Source organism: Nematolebias whitei, chromosome 11, assembly GCF_014905685.2.
Source record: "Nematolebias whitei isolate Nwh7 chromosome 11, NemWhi1, whole genome shotgun sequence".
NCBI classification, from domain to species: domain Eukaryota; kingdom Metazoa; phylum Chordata; class Actinopteri; order Cyprinodontiformes; family Rivulidae; genus Nematolebias; species Nematolebias whitei.
In genome coordinates, this window is record NC_056508.1 from 44,312,589 (window position 1) to 44,330,317 (window position 17,729).

At 40.1% G+C, this 17,729-nt stretch overlaps 1 protein-coding gene across 1 annotated transcript in view; it reads right to left on the reverse strand.

The window, feature by feature from the left end:
* Nucleotides 1-257: 257 nt before the first annotated feature.
* Nucleotides 258-17,729, reverse strand: part of LOC119417744 (kelch domain-containing protein 8B-like) — a 128,806-nt gene continuing 111,334 nt past the window's right edge. The window contains exons 4-5 of the mRNA XM_037685027.1: nucleotides 8,989-9,090; nucleotides 258-641 (exon numbers count right to left, since the gene is read on the reverse strand). Of these exons, the coding sequence (XP_037540955.1) occupies nucleotides 445-641; nucleotides 8,989-9,090 (299 nt within the window). The 3' untranslated portion in view covers nucleotides 258-444. The remainder of the gene's footprint in view (nucleotides 642-8,988; nucleotides 9,091-17,729) is intronic.

Here is a 17,729-nt window from a genome sequence, read left to right on the forward strand (position 1 = left end):
ACGCTGCTGCAAGCAAAAGGTTCAGTTATGGCCCTAGGTTCCTTTTTAAGATCCAGAAAAAACCCTGCTTTTATTCTGAAAAATGCTCAACAGTTCAAAGTCGATTTGTTTCTTCAGACACAGTCAGTGTGTCTGATTTCCCCAGAGAAACAAAGCTGACAGTTTTTCTGTCCTTGCCAGTCACGGCAATCCTCTCGAATGTCCTTAATCTTGGATTTGTTCAGCACCTTCACAAGAAACTTCCATCTGAAAATGCTTGTTCAATGGCTAAAAAAAGTCTCTGGGTAAAAGACACAGCCACCTGTTGAGCAGCAAGGTAAAAATATATCCCGGTGCGATCTGTGGCTTTGATTCAGGTGTGCACGTTTGAGTTTTCACTCATACGTGAATTAAATATTAATGCCAGATTGCATTTCTTCCTGTGTTTGTGTCTGTGTGCATGTGTCACACTGTTTCCTCCAAGCAGAGCGCTTCCACGGCGTTACTGGGTCCCTGGGCAACTCCTCCGATCACAAACAGCATGCTGCTCGTCTGCAGCGGCGCAGAGGAGCAGCGAGCAGTGGGCATGGGCGCCACGTACTCCCAGCGCCGCTTCCCCGGGTGGTAGCTCTCCACTGAGCCCAAAGGCGACGGCTCATTACCTGCAACACGGAGAACGGAAAGTCAGGATTACAGCTTTGAATTTAAATAAAAGCCTCGTTCAGATGGAGCGGTAAATGTATCTGAAAGGATAAAATGAAATTAATTTACAGAGTTCTTGTCCCAGATAGGGCATACTGTAGATAAAACCAGAGAGTTGAAAGTTTTTCTTATTTTTCAGGGATCAGGTTGTTCCACTGGTGACTTATGTCAGACTGTTCAACTCTTCCCATACAGTAAAAATCTACATCACCCTGTACACTTATGTATGTGTGTATCAGAGTCAGAGTTTCTTTATTGTCATTCATTTATTGTGATTTTCCACAGTGATAATTCTGGTCAGAGCTTCATGAGTCTAATAGCCTCAGGGTAGAAGCTGTTCCTCAGTCTAGTGGTTCTACACTTAATGCTCCTCAACCTCCTTCCTGAGGGGAGCGAGGCAAAAAGTTTGTGTGCTGGGTGAGTGGGGTCCTTCATGATGCAGGTGGCCCTCTTCCTGCATCTGGAGGTGTAGATGTCTGTGATGGTGGGGAGCCTGACTCCAACATCTTCTGTGCAGCCTTCACCTTGTATATGTGTATATATGTGTGTGTATGTACATGTATATATGCATATGTATGTGCATAATGCTTAGATGTGTATGTATGTATAATCATATTTTCTGGCATGCAAGTCACAGTTTTTTGCAAAGATTTGTCAGTCCTGCGACTTATTATTATTATTTTTTCCGTATTCATAATGCAATTTTGGACTGACGCTTTAAATTTCGAAGAACTGCAATAGCGAGTCGTCCTGTGCGCGCTCTCTTCCCTCAGCTGGTGCAGGTGGAGGAACGCTGGAGCGCGTGCAACTCTGGCCACGATAGATGGATGGATGGATAGTGCTGCGCAGCCAAGGTAAAATGAAGCTGTTTTGACCATTAAATAAATTCATAATAAATGCGACTTACACACCGAAGTGACGTGTGTTTTTTTTTCCTTTTGATGTTTTTTTTTTTGACTGATGTGACTTATACGCCAAAAAATACGGTACAAATATATAGGTTAATCATGAATGCAGTACTCTCTACCACCTTGTGAATGTGCGTTTTTTGTCTTTTTCAAATTTGTGTATTCTGCTTCTATTTCATTATTCATGTGTATTTTTTGTATAAGTAGTGAATGCTACTGGATGCCTAGAATTTCTCCCCTGGGATTAATAAAGTATCTAATAATAATAAAGGGTTGTCATCATTGTATGTTCCCATACGAAGATGAAATTGGCTCTCTGCATCATTGCACCTGGGATACACCCAGGTTTAAGCGCCCGGGGGGCAATTCGGGACTGGGTGTCCTGCTCAGAGACACCTCGAGTCCTGGGTCAGCTGCCCTGCCCCTACACAATACTTTATATAATAAAGCTTGCAAAGCCACTTTAAACTTGACACTTAATAAAACTTCTTTAATACAATTCTTAGAAAAAAAAAGGCGTTTCAAGCTGGCACCAAACTCTACGGGGCACAAAGAAGACTGCTGCAGAAAAGCAGCATGCTGACGTCTGAGGACACCCATGCATGTAACTCAGTTTCAAATGCAGCACAACATGTTGGTGTTCCATCACTTGTTGCACCATCAACGCCTGAAAGCAAAAGTGACACGCTTCGCCTCTGAGGCAGGAGGGACACACACAGGAATGATTTGCCTCAGCCAGACGAGCACTAAAGCTGGTAAGAATAACACAACTTGGCAACAAATTCCTGTGAGTCATCCTCTGAATATCTCTCACACACGTTCAGATACACACATTAAGTGTAGTGGAAATTCAATTAAAGTTAGATAATGTACACACAAAAGTAGTTACACACACAACACAATGTCTGTTTAAACAGTTTTTGGTGCTTTATTGTGAACAACAGAACATTCGACAGTTTGTACTTTAAAGTTTAAACTTTTATTTTGAACACTACAGTACTTTTAAATTAGACAAAATATATATACACTAATATTTGTTGTACAATTTTATGTAAACCAGTTCTATAAGAAGGTGAGTGAGGGATGGATCTGTTGGGTAATATTTCACTGGGCTGCAGGTGATGGGAGAATGGTCAGTGATTCAGAATTGTTGTGATTTAAAAAAAGTAAATTACCATAATTTCCAGACTAATGAGCGCACCCGACTACAATACAGTAAATAAACAATTCTGTGCAAATATAGGGTGCACTTGTGTATAAGCTGTGGGTGTCCATGTTGTAACGTGAGATATTTACACAAAGATTTTTAAAAAACTTTTAATTAAATTTGTACCGGTAACTTACAGAACTGCGTACAACAAATGTTTTTTTTTCTGAACAGTGCCTGTAACACGGCTGGTAAAAATAAATAAATAAATACAGTAGCCTATCAGGAAGTCATCGATCGCTGTGTTTCTGAGATGCCTTTTCATCTCATAAATCTGAGACGCCACGATGGTCCACCTCTAAAATCTTTTATCTTTTTGTCCGTCTGCTCTGTGTGTGTTCACCTCAGTCTCCAAGAACGTTTTCAAGTTTGTGTTTTAATACCTCTGAAAGTTTTTGTTGTCTTTTTGCATTGATTCAGTTCTTCACCGTCTCCAACGTCTCCCCATCCATTCAGTGACGCCAAGTTTACGTGCAGCAGCTCTATTTCCTTCTTTGACAGATCGATCGTCTTTAATTCGAAGTTTCGTTGGTCTTTTTTTAACCTTTATTTATACAGGTAGTCTCACTGAGTCATGAGGACCCACCCCATAAGAGAGACGTGTATTGGGCAGCTATGTGAGCCCCCGGGTGTGACAAAGCTAAATGTTTTGGCGGCATGTAGCTCGTTAGCTTATCAAAAAAAAAATCTATAAATTAGCCGTAGCATTGTTTAAGCCGCGGGGTTCAAAGTGTGTCAAAAAAGTAGCGGCTTATAGTCCAGACATTACAGTAGGTCAATTTTGCAAATACAAATGTTTGTGACCAAATTTGGGACTGGGACTGTTCAGACAGCTTACTGCCGCGGGTAAGATACTGACTGCCGATAACGACTCCACATAACCCCACTTTGTGAAGTCCAAAGTATAAAAAAAAACCCAGAAAAGCCTGAACAACAAAACTAAAACAACAAAAAAGGCTCCAGGCTTTTAGAGTTTCATTAAAAACTTGAAGTGCAACATGTGAAGCCTCAACAAAAACTGTTTTCCTCTTCTAAAGGTCTGCTGTAATCATCTCCCTTTTTTCTCTTTCCCCATTCTCTTTCTTCTCAGGTGCACTATGCGCTGTTATTATACATCCGGCCGGCCTAAGTTATTGCAGTTTCCATAGAGACCTACATCACAGCAAGTCCTTCAATTAAATGGACCTGGGAGTGCGTGCACGTGTCTGTCAAAGGAAGACCATAATCATCATTTTGTTGGAAGAACAAAGTGGCAGCGCAGCATCGGCCACAATAAAGTATTCCAGACTCGCTCAGCCATCGTCTCCTTTATAATTGTTTATGAAGACACACACACACACACACACAGGTTTGTTTTGCTATCTTTATGGGGCCTTTGCATTGACTTCCATTCATTTTTCATTCATGTCTATAGCCTAACCATGACCTTTATCCATAACCTAACCATTACCAGTACATACCTAACCCTAAACCTAACACATCCTCAATTCACACCTTAGTCCTAAACCTAGCCCCTAACCCACCAACGGGACTTCTTCTTATGGGGCCCGGGCTTTGGGCCCCATAAGGAGCAGTTGGTCCTCACAATGCAGTATAAGTTGGAAAAATGGGCCTCACAAAGTAGCATAAACAAGGACGCACACGCGCGCGCGCGTGCACACACACACACACACACACACACCATTGGCTGTTCAAAGGCGCCCAGTCGCTGCTTTGATTCCCAACTCAGACGTCACATGAACTCAACAGCTGCTCCTCCTTCTTTTGACCTCCATTCCTCGTCCTCTTCTTGATTGATATTTTCCACAGCCCCTCGCTTTTCATTTCATAATTTATTTAGTATATTATTGTATTTATATTCTAATGTTAGAAGTACTTTTTAAAATTGTTACCCTGATCAGCCTGCTGCTCACTTACCTTCATTTATTCTTGTTTTCCTCTTTATTAGTCCTCCCATTCTCAATTTTCCTGACCTATTTTGACGTTTTCCCCCAGTGCTTTCCACCAAAATAGTATTTTATTCTGACATTTATCCTCATTTCAGACATTGTTCCCGATGTTTCATTATTTCTACCCCCGTCCTTTCTTCATGTGGACTTGTTGTCACATAAAATAAATAACCTTCATATGCAGTAAATGTTGTTTGGTCCAGCACAGCTGACCTTTACTTTTAATATTTTGTAGAAAGAATTGTTTTCTCAATCCATTGAAGTATAAATTTAAATCTCTCCTTTTTTTTTTTAGTTCCTCGGAAACTAAAGTCTTGGATGAATAAATTTCTTATTCATGCACAATAAAAAAAATAAAAATTAAAAAATCAATCAACTTCTATAAAATCCTATATTTTCAAACTCAGCCTTTTAATAACGGCATAAAAAGAAGCTTGTTGATCTGTTGTTTAATTGGTGATTATTGATTTTGGACTTTGTTGCTTTGCAGACTCGTATGTATTTTTAAATCTTTGTCATAAAAGTATTAGCCGGTGAAATAATTAAAGTTGACTGTAATTAAACTTTCATATGAAACTGCTGTTTGTACAATCAATGTGCAGGAAGAGATCATGTATGTTCATGTAAATGTGCTGGTTAAACAAAGACGCAAAGGAAAAAATATATATTTTGAATGTACACCCAAGAATTGCATTTTAACAAAATGTAAAATCGTATTTTATACATTAAATGCAGACATAATAGCAAATCTATTATTATAAGATAATTATAATAATATTATATTATATTATTATATTCTAATATAACTTTTTTGTCTGTCTAAACAGGTCTCACTTGTAAATGAGCCCCCGAGGCTCAGTGTGATTAATCTGTAAAAGTAAAGGTTGAATGAAAATTTATTTATTATTATTATTATTATTGGTTTCTCAGATCACACCAGTGGTTGGTTTTCCAATTATCTCTCAAATCAGAGGCAATGTGTTCAACATAACAGTTATCTGACTGTTAACAACGGTGTACCACAAGGTTCAGTCTTGGGACCCACCCTCTTCACAATCTACATAAGTAATGTAGGTCAGTTCTCTACATAAATAATATAGGTCAGTTCATTCCTGATGCATCCTTACATTTCTATGCTGACGACACTGTTGTTTATTGTCGAGCTACAACAATTCACCACACCACATGCAGTGTTTCCCCTAAATCGCTTGACAGGGCGGGGGGAGGAGGTGGAGACATCTCTGTGTTGCACGCTAGTTTTGCGCCACGTTAGTGCCGGCAATTGTTGACTGTGGTGGGGTGGTTGGGATGCGTGACAGAGGCGGAACGCTACGTCTGTAGCATCTTAACTAGTGTGTCTGTATTGCGATCCACTAGCTTAGTGCTATGTGAGTGCCGGCAGTTGTCAACTGGTGTTGGGGGGAGCATTGTGGTAAATGTAAATATTTAAAAACCCATTTAAATACACCATAATGCAGGAAATGGCACCTACTTTATTCAAAAATGTCTGGGGTAGGACCCCCAGACTAGAGTTGCACTCGGGTCCGAGAAATCTGACCCGACCCAGCCCCATCCCGTAGCTATAATTTCCGAACCCCACCTGATCTGACGAATTAACAGTAATTACAGGTCCAAACCCCAAAACCCCCTGACATTTTTTATTAATCTTTGACTGCTTATACCTCCGACTATTATTAACGGTTGGCGGACGTATGTGTCTGAATAAAGGGGGCAGAAGATCGGAGCTGAGGAGACGTTAAAGCGCATTAAATGCTTCCCCTGCTTCTGCCTGCATTGGCCGCTGCTCTGACATGTTGGATATTTTGTGATCTGACCTGTTTGGGTCATCGGTCGTGCACATCCGCTGAATGAACGTCCATTTGGGCTGATGGATCGCTGGTAGTAGTCCATCTGAAGCTTAACTGAACTTTTGACCTCTTTCAAGGCCGGTCAGTGCGGGGCCAAATGCGGCAGGTGAAAGTATGGCAAGCCATGTAGGCATTTAATTGGATTGTCGGCCACGCATGTCCGCTGATGCAATCAAAAGCCCGACACTGACCCGACCCGTACATTAAGCACATTATTATGGCCCGGTCTGAGTGTCCGGGTCGGGAGGGGCCGGGCTCTGGGTTTAGGTTCAAAATGACAGCTCTACCCCAGCCAGTGCTTCTGAAACCAATGGCCTGGACCATCACAGACCTCCTCCCACTCACTGCTGCATTTTAATAGCTTCAATCTCTCTGACTAAATTATTTAGCTAGAACACAGATAACTCTTGTGTCAAACAAAGTACATTTTGGAAATGCTAACATAACAAAAAAAAAACATCTAGGTAGTATATGGGGCATAATAAACTTCTGACATACGTAGTATTTTATTCTAAATTACCATCAACTCCAGTCTGTTCCACATTCAACAGCCTGTCAGGCTGTGATTCATGGACTCTTGTATCTGTGTTATAAGCCAGCCTGGGCATGATGACCTGTCAGTCACTGTCACTCTGAATTAACACAGGATGACAGATCGACTCTGATGTTAGCCACTGATGCAGACTGTCAACAAGTTCAGAGCGCAAAGATCTACTTGGCGACAAGAGAAAAAAAGTTCACGGATATTTCTGCTTCTCGTCTGGTCATTTATGACTGAAGCTTCGTTTCGAGCGCGCAAGAAATAAGAAACACGATAAAGTTCCGTTTGTTGGTTTTTAAATTACTTTTCATGGCTGTGATCAGATGATACTTTAACTTATTTACTCTAATTTCACACGAGTTAAAGCTGCTCATGCAATCTCAGAGCCTTCTAAGCCACTGGGAGAACATCAGCATGCCATCTCACAACCGTTATTGATTTTCTTTTTCATTCGTTTTTTACCTTCAGTGGAGGCAAATGTAATAAAAGGCTATGAACATCAGTATTTTATTAGTATATTAATGCTTTTTCATGTGATCCAGTATTATAAAGCTATTGGATGCTGTTATAAAGTAAATTCATGATAGCTCATGTTAATCAGCGTTAGACGAGGGTGGAGGGATTATCGTTGAATAAAAGCTATTGGTGTTTTTAATTATGCACAAATCAGCAAAAAAGTCATGACCATCTGCCTGACATTAAACAATATGACTCTGTTAAAACTCAATTTTTTGGAGCTAACACGCACGATTCCTAAAAACATGCATGATAGGCTGCCTTCAGACCAAGGCCTCCCTCTTCAAAAACTTCTGTGATCTCAGTGGGATTCTCCTGGTTAAATAAAAGTACCGTATTTTTTGCTGTATAGGTTGCACCTTTTTTTGCATAAATTTGCAAGTCCTGCGACTTATACACCGAAACGACTAAAACGTTTTCCCCCCGGTATTTATAATTCAATTTTTGGCTGAGCTCTGATGATTTCATTCATTCTGACATGGAAAATATTGAACACTACCATTTTCAGCCACTAGAGGGCGCTCGCTCAATTAATATGGTAAGCCAGGTGGCACATTAATAGGTTAAAGTGGCTATTAATGAGACACTTTGCTTGCCACAGACAACCTCCTTCGTCTTGCTCTGGAACTCCTGGAGCAAATGTCAAATCAGCTATATTTAGACACGCCGCCCAGGCGAAATGCAGCTGATTTGACCATTAAAGTGACACACCTTTACTATAATGTTGAGCAATCAAATAATTGTTTTTATGTGGTTATCTTGGTAAATTTCCATGAAATGCACAGCGAGTCCTCCCTCTGTGCACTCCCGCAAATCGATTTTTGAAATGCAGCTGATTTGACCGTCAAAGTGCATTTATTAAGGAAATGTTAAATTGAGACACACCTTTGCTATAATTTTGAGAAAACAAATAATCGGTTTTAAGTGTTAATCCGTTAAATTCTTGTAAAGTCCTCCCGTGCACACTCCTGCGGCCGCCATTTGGCAGCCAATCGATTTTTGGCACAACACCGGCCCACGTTACTGGGTTGTCAGCGGTGACACATAATAGATGTGACTTATATGGCGAAGCGACATATTTATGGATCTTTCCACTTTATTAGACATATTTGGACTGATGCGACTTATACAGCGGAAAATACGGTATGTCCATCTTCCCAGCTGATTCAAAAGGCCCCAAAATGAAGAAAACATGAAATAAAACCAGAAACGGGAACAGTCATACAACACTCAGTTCATTATTGAAGTGACCAGGCTTTCTGCATCTCCGCTCAGAGGACAAAAAGAAAATGACAAAGACTTAAAAAAAGCTGCTCACCTAGACCCCCAGCTACGATGACCCGTCCTCCCAGGCATCCAGCTACAAAGTCGGCCCTTTTCTCTCTCATCCTGGATGTTCGGCTTGGTTTGATCCAAACACCTGCCAAAGATGAAGAGATGCTGTCAGTCATGAAGACTGTTCCAAGATTCTGTAGTAACGTAGATGTACAAAGATGTATAAGTTTAATGTTTTTTAGATTTTGTTTTGTCAGCACTTAATTGAAACCAGACACTTGCTCATATTTAACAAGACTAAAAATAATGTTCGACACTAATGCTGGGTCAGAATTGTTGTTGAGAATTTTCCGTAAACGTTTCATTTATTCCGACATAAACCGATTTTGTCTCTGAAGAACGAAACATGACCTGAATCTCTCGAGACAGAGGCTAGCTCTGCTTTGCGTTGCAAGCACGCTACCAACGTGAATATACTTTCGCAATCTTTTTATTGTTGATGCAGTGAAGTCGTAGCTGTCTTATGGTGTTTCTCTGAGTCTTTGGACAAAAAGAATTAGAAATATCTAAAGAGATGACGGCTAAACAGAGGGAGACAGCGGAAGCCATGAGGTAAATAAAGAGGGGGGAAATGCAATATGAAGAAGACCTGCCCTGTAACTCCACAGCCCTATGCTCCTTTTCCTCGAAACCCCAAACAGATTAAATTTCTATATTTGGTGCCGTGACATGAGGTGACGCATCCCATTCCAGCCGCTCTAATTCTCTTTGCTAAGAGACTTGGAGAGAGAGAGAGAGAGAGCTGCAAATGTACACACGCTGTATGCAATAAAACACATGAACTAATCTTATTAAAGTATTTTATAATGAACTGTGTTGATTGATGACAAGGCTGTAGTTTGTCTTTTTTTTCCACTCAGATATTAATGACATGAACATTTACTTCACACCCGTTTGAAGTAAAAAAAAAAAAAAGGGACCTCCTAACGTATTACTGCTTATTTTGGTCAAACGTGGGAATAAATTAGACTAAAATTGTATTCCAATATTTTTGTTTTAGCTTAAGGATCTTACAAATGGAGGTGGGCTTCATGCTCCTTGTGGACCTCAGGATAAATTGTCCCATAGAGCTCAGGAAAAAAGGACTACTTGTCTTATAAAAGCTGAAGTATTTTGAAGAGCAGTCTGAGTGGACACCAAAACAACCTTAAACTGAAAAAAATACTTTAAAAAGATATAATAAATTCGTAACAATGAATAATTACAGTTTAACGATCAAGATTCAACCCTTATGGTCCAGAAATAGGCCCACGATTTCAAATAATGTATTAAAAATTACATACATTTACCATTTTACATTAATAATAAACTATACATGTGGTATTTGTCACAGTATTTGTAACGACTCCACTTTTTTTGTGTCAAAACATGACAAATTTAAATGTACTGAAAAAATTAAAGCGGTGATATTGCAGCAAAAACCAACAAGTGAGATTGTATTTTTTGGGCGTACCACTGAGCAGACCTCCCATAATCAGACTCTGGTGGTGCGTACTATAATAGAATAATATTTTATCAGCGCGGCAGTCAGAATCATGCCAGCCACAGTCAGTGGGCCAGCTTTAGCCAGAAAATGTGCAGATAATTGCATCAGTCGGGAGCAGCACAGAGTACGACCTTGGCTTAAACTGCATTATGGAGCACAGTAAAGAGACGTCATGAGGTCTTATTTTTAGGTGACACGTTGTATTTACTGTTAGTGGGCTCACCACACTTTTCATGTGACCTTGAAAACAGAGAAGTAAATAAAAGGGTTCATTTTGTGCTTTTCAGCGGCTCAGTTGGACCGCCTCCAGAGGAAGTGGTAAAGGGGCAAAGGTCACCTCAGCTAAATCTAAAAGAGCCGCTGCTCCAGGGAGTGGAAAGTGTTCGTCAAAGAAAGGGTGAATGATTAAAAAAAAAAAAAGTAAACTTTATCTAAAATGCACCAGAAAGCATTTAACTTAATTAATTTAGACTGGTTGTAAAGCTGCTGGAGGATGGAAAATTATTATTAAAGTTTACAACGAAAACAGCAAAACATAAGAGGCAATAAAGTAGTCCCTCGCTACTTCACGGGTCGTTTATCGTGGACTCGCTCCATCGCGGTTTTTCAAATAAGATTTGACATGACACACAATTGGCCTTGAGATCACCATAAAACTGTCTAAAATAATTTATAGGTTTAAAAAGATGAATAAGTTAAAATTGTTGAGAATGTATGGTGCCATGTGAAGGATGTTTGTTTGTAGCTATTTTATATTTTTATTAATAAGGGGCAGATGGTAAAAGATTTTTCTTCTTCTTTCGGCACCCTTTTCATTCAATGTTTTTTTTTTCTTTTTGATGAATTTGTTTTGTTTCTTTTTTTTAAATGAATAAATAAAAATAAATTGGCTGACTGATGGATGAGCCGCACGATCGGCATGGAATTTTTATTTAAAATAATTTATTTTAAATTATTTAGCACCTGCTGCACCTTTGTGCAGCCCACACTGCAGGATAAACTTCCTGCTGCAGCTGATCAGCTGATCATCGTGCAGAGTGGAGAAGTGGGCGTGGCCAAGAGCGCTTGCAGGTGGCTGAGAGCAGCGGAGGCAGAGAGCTGAAATCATGACATTCTGTGTCTTTTACAGTGTTTAGAGTTTAGAAACATTGTTTAGAATATTGCAAGCGTGTGGGAACGGTTTAAAATGCCTCTATCTGTCCGTCCGTCCATCCATCCATCCATCCATCCATCCATCCATCCATCTATCTATCTATCTATCTACTAAAATAGTACTATTCCTACTTCTCGGTTTTTCACATATCGCGGGACTTCTGGATATGGATCCCCTCGATAAATGAGGGACTACTGTTCGTCTCTTTTTCTTTCAGCTGCTCCCTTCTTCATGGGTCGCCACAGCAAACTAACTTGCACGAAAACTTGGCAATTGTTTTTACGCCGGATGCCCTTCCTGATGTAACCGCAGACCACTGAGCTACCACAGCCCTCTGTGTGGAGCAGAGAGCTGCCATCTAGGGCACCTGGGGGAGCAGATGGTGGAGTTTAAGGGCCTTGCTCAAGGGCCCAGCGTGGGGCAAATGAGGGTGGAGACAGGTGTGGGCGTTTCACCTTTCCCACCAACATTTTGATGTTGTTCCTGGGAGTTGAACCGGTGACCTTTAGATCACAGGCCCACCTTCTCTCACTGACAAACTGTCCATAATTTTCTTCTATACATCACTACCCTGGAGAATTAACAGAAAACATCCTATTGTTTGGGAAATTCCACTTTTCTTCACTCCTGCTTTTGCGTATAAAAAAAAAAAAAAAAAATCCTAAAATGAACAAATTAACACATTTTTAAACGAGGTCCTTCACCTTCCCAAACTCCATCAAATTACAAGACTTGATTTCCTATAAACTGTGAAAAGTCTTGTGAGACACTTTGTCTTCTTCCAAAATGGCACAATCGTGTTTTGGCGCTTGCTGTAGGGAAGTGACGGAGTTGCAGCAGCTAAAAGTGAATCTCTGTGTCAGCGAGGCGCAAGGCAGAGCCACCAGCAGCTCTCTAATAGATATGCTGCTCGCAACAGCTCAGCTACTCAGCCGTGGAAAATGGAGAGGCCAGATAACTTGCAAATACTGCCAAATATGTGTGGAGAGGCGATAGGAGCTGAGCTTTTAAACAAGCATGCAGGCTTGTAGCTCGTGCTCTTCTCTGTGCCGTTTGGAGGGAAATTAGCAGAAAAAGGCTCGACTCGTGAAGGCTCGCCCGCTCAGCTGTCTGCACAAACTTTATTTTTCTTTTATTAAGAATTGGCTTTGATTCTTAGTGGATGTAGGATCAAGATACAATGTAAAACCTTTACCCTGAAGCCTTTAAACACAAGAGAAAACATAAATTAGCCACCCGTTAAGAGCCATCTTGTTTCCTTGGTGTTTGACTGGGGCGGAGCTTGAGATCCAGTTGGAGCTGCTGGTTTAAAGGCGTGTTTTTGTATTTTATTTTAGCGCCACCTGTTCTTTGAATATTTCTTCTAGCTTTGTTTATATTTGCTACATAAATAAAATTAACATTGATAATAAAATTAAATCAAATCTATATAAAAACCCTACCTAACTGAAAAACTTCCCGTGTTTCAAGTTATATACATTTTAATTACCAGCAGCTGAAGACAAAAGGCGATAATGGTCTATGCAAGTATTTGTCTGTAGCGTTAGCAAAAGGTCTTGTGAGCCACTAAATGGATTTTAATAAACTTTTAGAAGGTAATCGATGAATGAACACCTTTAATTGATCAACTACAATTAATCACAATAGAAAAAATGGCTACAACTTAGCCGATTTTGTAAATATTGAGCTAAAACTTGGTGTGGTAGTAGCTGAATTAATCCCCATCACACCCTCTGAGAGCTAACTGATTAGGTAAGAGTGTGTTTAAAACTTTGGAACTATCAGTCAACTCTGTTTGTTAGCAAAATATTTAATGAAACACATGAAACTTTCCAAAAACCAACCACTGCGTGTGCATTTATAACGAACTCAACTCAGTTCAAGATGGCTGCCACAGCCTCCTGAGCTGAGGAAAGACGAATCTGGATACAGTTCAGCCTATTCTATAAATATTTAGCTGAAATTTGTTGTGGTAGTAGCTGAAAGTCATTCATAACACATATTTTGAGTGGGCCATTGCAAAACATAGCCCAAGATTTATATTAACTTTATTTTCAAGGTTTAACCTCCAATCACTTCTCAAAACCAAACTAAAACCAGGGCATGAAAACTTTGGAATATAAGCATTCCTTCAGTAATATGTTTATTTGTTCTTGTTTTTGAATTGTGGCCTAATGGGTCAACTGGTAAAAATTTATTACTACAGAAGTCACTTAATTAATTTCTCTAATGTGCCAATAGGGTTGACCAATAGCAGCTGTTTGATTAGTGGTCAGAGTCAGTTTAACCACAGTTTCACTCAGATCTTCATGCAAGCCTGTAATTCTGTTACCATATTGTTTGGACTATAAGGCGCAATATCAATAAACGGGTCTGTTTTCATTATTATTATTATTATTAAACCTTTATTTTTATATTTTACCAGGAAGAAATCCATTGAGATTATTAATCTCTTTTTCAAGGATGTCCTGGGCAATATGCAAATACAGCAACACAGTCTTAAAAACAGTAACGGTAGTATTAAAGTATTTACAACAAAACATCCGTTAATAAAGAATAAAATACAATGCAAGTTAAAAATAAAATCACAATTTAAGACACTTAAACATTAAAGGTGCAAGATGTGACTAAAACCTCAGTCAATTGTTGTTTAAAACTAGTTAAAGGAATAAAAGACTCCACCTCAACTTAAGCTGCCGGTCATTCCAAGACCATGTGCCTAAATAGGACTAACTCATCTTTGCTGACTCTGTGCGCACAAAGGGCGCCTTAACCCACAGCCAGCTACCGGCCCTGAGACTGTGTGTGTTCTGGAGTGGAATGAACTTGGAGTTGATGTATGACGGTAATTTTCCTAAAATCAGAATCCGAATAAGCTTTATTATCATTGTACTGCGATACAAGGAGAGTCATGTCCTAGACAGGGCACGGTTAGAGGCATCAAAAAATCTACCACAGCAAAGCAACCTAAATACACATGACACATAGGAGGCCGGTGAAGACATTGAGTTTTAAGGGAAGGTTGTAGCATAGGCCAGAGCCCCCCCTCAGCCATTGTCCAGATAAGAGGTGTTTATCACCAGCTCGGTTCAGGTTCTGTCACGTGTCCACGGCCTTGGGGAATGGAGGAGCGAGGAGACCGACAGAGAGTTTTTGTTTTTACAACATCCCAGGAGAAATTGAGATAGTCCGCCTTCAAGGCCAGGTCCAGATCCACAGTTTGGGTCAGGCAGAACTCGTAAATTGCCATTTCTACCGTTTTAAAGTTTCGCCGGTACATTTCTCTGATGGTGACTCCAAACAGCCGAATTGATTATTTACGCTGAAAGTCGAGCTTACAGCTTCAAGATTATTCCCAACCGTTCATGGGTGCTGCCAGAAAGTTCACAGTCTTGATATCGGTCTGCTTCAGCTCTGACGCAGCTCCACATAATTCTGTCTGAGTGCTGCCAAGCTTCAACACCTTCCGCACAAATTTGTAGACAATCTTGATTTCACCAACCCAAACAGCAGAATCCAGTTGTCGTCATAAACCCAATTTTGTTTCCGTCCAGGTAAAAGGGTCCTCCATTCACCCTGATATCCTGTCGGGAAAAGTTGATTAATTTTGTTGTGAGACCAGCTGATCAAATCCATCAAATTAGGAAGGTATGCAGGGGAAAAAAGAGGCTCTATAAAGGGTTCACAAGACGAGAGCAAAGCAGGGAAGCGAGGGGACGGAGCAAAAGAGGACGCGTCTGCTTCCACCGAGAGCACAGAGAGAAAAAAAAGGCTTTGTATGTGAAAATATGCCAATGCTTCATCCTAGGCGCACCGGATTATAAGGTGCATTAAGCAAAATAAGTTCATTTTGACAGATTTTTGAGCGCAATGCACCACATAAAATCAGTTTGAGGTCAGTACGCACAACCAGAATTAAGACATAAGGCTCACTGTTGATTTTTGAGAAAATTCAAGGATTTTAAATGTACCTTACAGTCCGAAAAATACAGTATATATTTATGAAGATAACAGTGAATGTATGTTTCATGAACATATTTATTAATGTGAATTTTCACGAGCAGTCTGGCTTTTGTGTTGATTTCTACCTGTAAGTCTGAACATCCCGTTTCCTTTTCCAGACCCTGCGTTTGAAGCATATTGTTAAATTAAATAACTATGCTAAATATGTAGACATAACAAATGGGCTTTGTCCACCTTCGTAAAGAAAAAATCAATTTATGTGACAGAGAAAAGCTTTGTGTTTTGAGAGGGGGTGATCCTTTTGTGTCTCACCTGCTCCTCACAGAGCAACCCGAACCATTCTCCCATGAAAAAAAGCAGAAGAAGAAGAAAAAAAAGAATCATCTGCAACATTTCTCTCTGCCATTTTATCTTACAAGAGGAAAGATGAGTCACTTCACGGAGGAACTGCTGCCATTTGTCAGCACAAATTATTAATTCTATTTCTCCAGCCGGTGATAAAGTTTTGGGGAAAGGAACGAGGCAGTGATTTACGCCGGCTGAGACTGTTGGACCCACTGGCTGCTCTCAAACAGTCTGCGGCGGTGCAGGCAGGAAGGCGATTTGAGTGGCATGTGGGGTAGATACATGTCTAGTGGACTCAGCTGGAAAAGAGAAGGTGTTTATTTAAAGCTCAGAATCAATCTTGCTCCCTCCCCTGCTTCTCAGACATTTCACTCCGTTCCCATGACTCTGCTGAATAGTGCTAACACACACGTACCTTCAAAAAAGGCAAATAACGCAAAACCAGCACTGTGCACATGCAAACCAAAGTGTCCCGATCAATACTTGTGCATGCAAACACGCAAATAAGCAAATTGTGATGTCATTTATAAAGATATCAGCAACAAAGCTCTACATCGGCAGAGTTGCAACACGTTTCAGCCTCTCTCTCCAAATGCCATCACAAGGAGTAAATTGGAAGATGCTAGGAAGGAAATGAGGTGGTAATGACAGCTGCCTCCCCCCAAGAAACCAATCTGATACATGTCCAGGCACTCCAGTCAGCGATTAGACATCCACACTGAAAGGGATCGCAGCCAATCAACAGATCCGGACAAAAGTTAGCAAACAATTTGTTCTATAAAATCACAAAAAGTGTTTGCTATTACGACTTCCTGCACAAAGTGTGAGCACAGTTCCAAAGACAAGACAATAAAACGTACACTAACGGACGTGATACACAATAAATGTAAAAAAGTCTCTACAGAACCGAAAGTCTGAGCTGCGACAACTGGACTGTGGTGTGATCATCTCTGGGGAACGTGTTCAGACGCTGCTCTTCCTGTCAGAGTTCAGGAGCTGACAGCCAACAGTTTGGAAAGCAAAGCGAAATTATAGACTACCGTCATACTACCAACACACGATCCAGGGCCTTTGATGACTAAATCCAGCCAAACAGAAAGTGAAACAAACGATGAAAAAATAATGGGTTTGTATACATGGAATTAAATTGGGTGCACTCTGTCGTTTTTTGAATTTTAGTAGTTTTTATTATAAAATTTACAACTTAAATTTCAATGTCTAAGAATAAACAGCACCTAGCAGAATACATCCATCTGCATACACTCAAACATGAAATACACACATGCTGTGTACACACACGTCCCCTCACTCTTGCTCACAATTACCATTTAAGCACTAAACCTAGACCCACACATATCCTGTTAATATATATTAAACAGTTATTGCATGAAAGGCTTTAAAACATCATCACTCCTCCTCATGATCCCTACAAGCACCGTGTTGTCTGCCTGCAAGGAACAACTCTGAGACTGAAGAAGCACGCTTGGATTGGAGGCTAAAGTGGTCATCCTCCAACTGAAAGTTCAGTTTGATCCTTTTGACCCAATTCTGCTCTCTGTGTTAGTTCACACTTCACAAGAAATAGTTTAAAGTTCAGCTCGCAAAGATTAAAAATGGATTTAATTCATGTTCATAGCTCAACACTTTAAGGTTTAAATATAAATTAGAGTTAGCGAGGACGTGGCAGTAGTTGGAGTAAGAACTGAGTGAGATAGAACAGGATGATTCACTATACTAATTATATATATATATATATATATATATATATATATATATA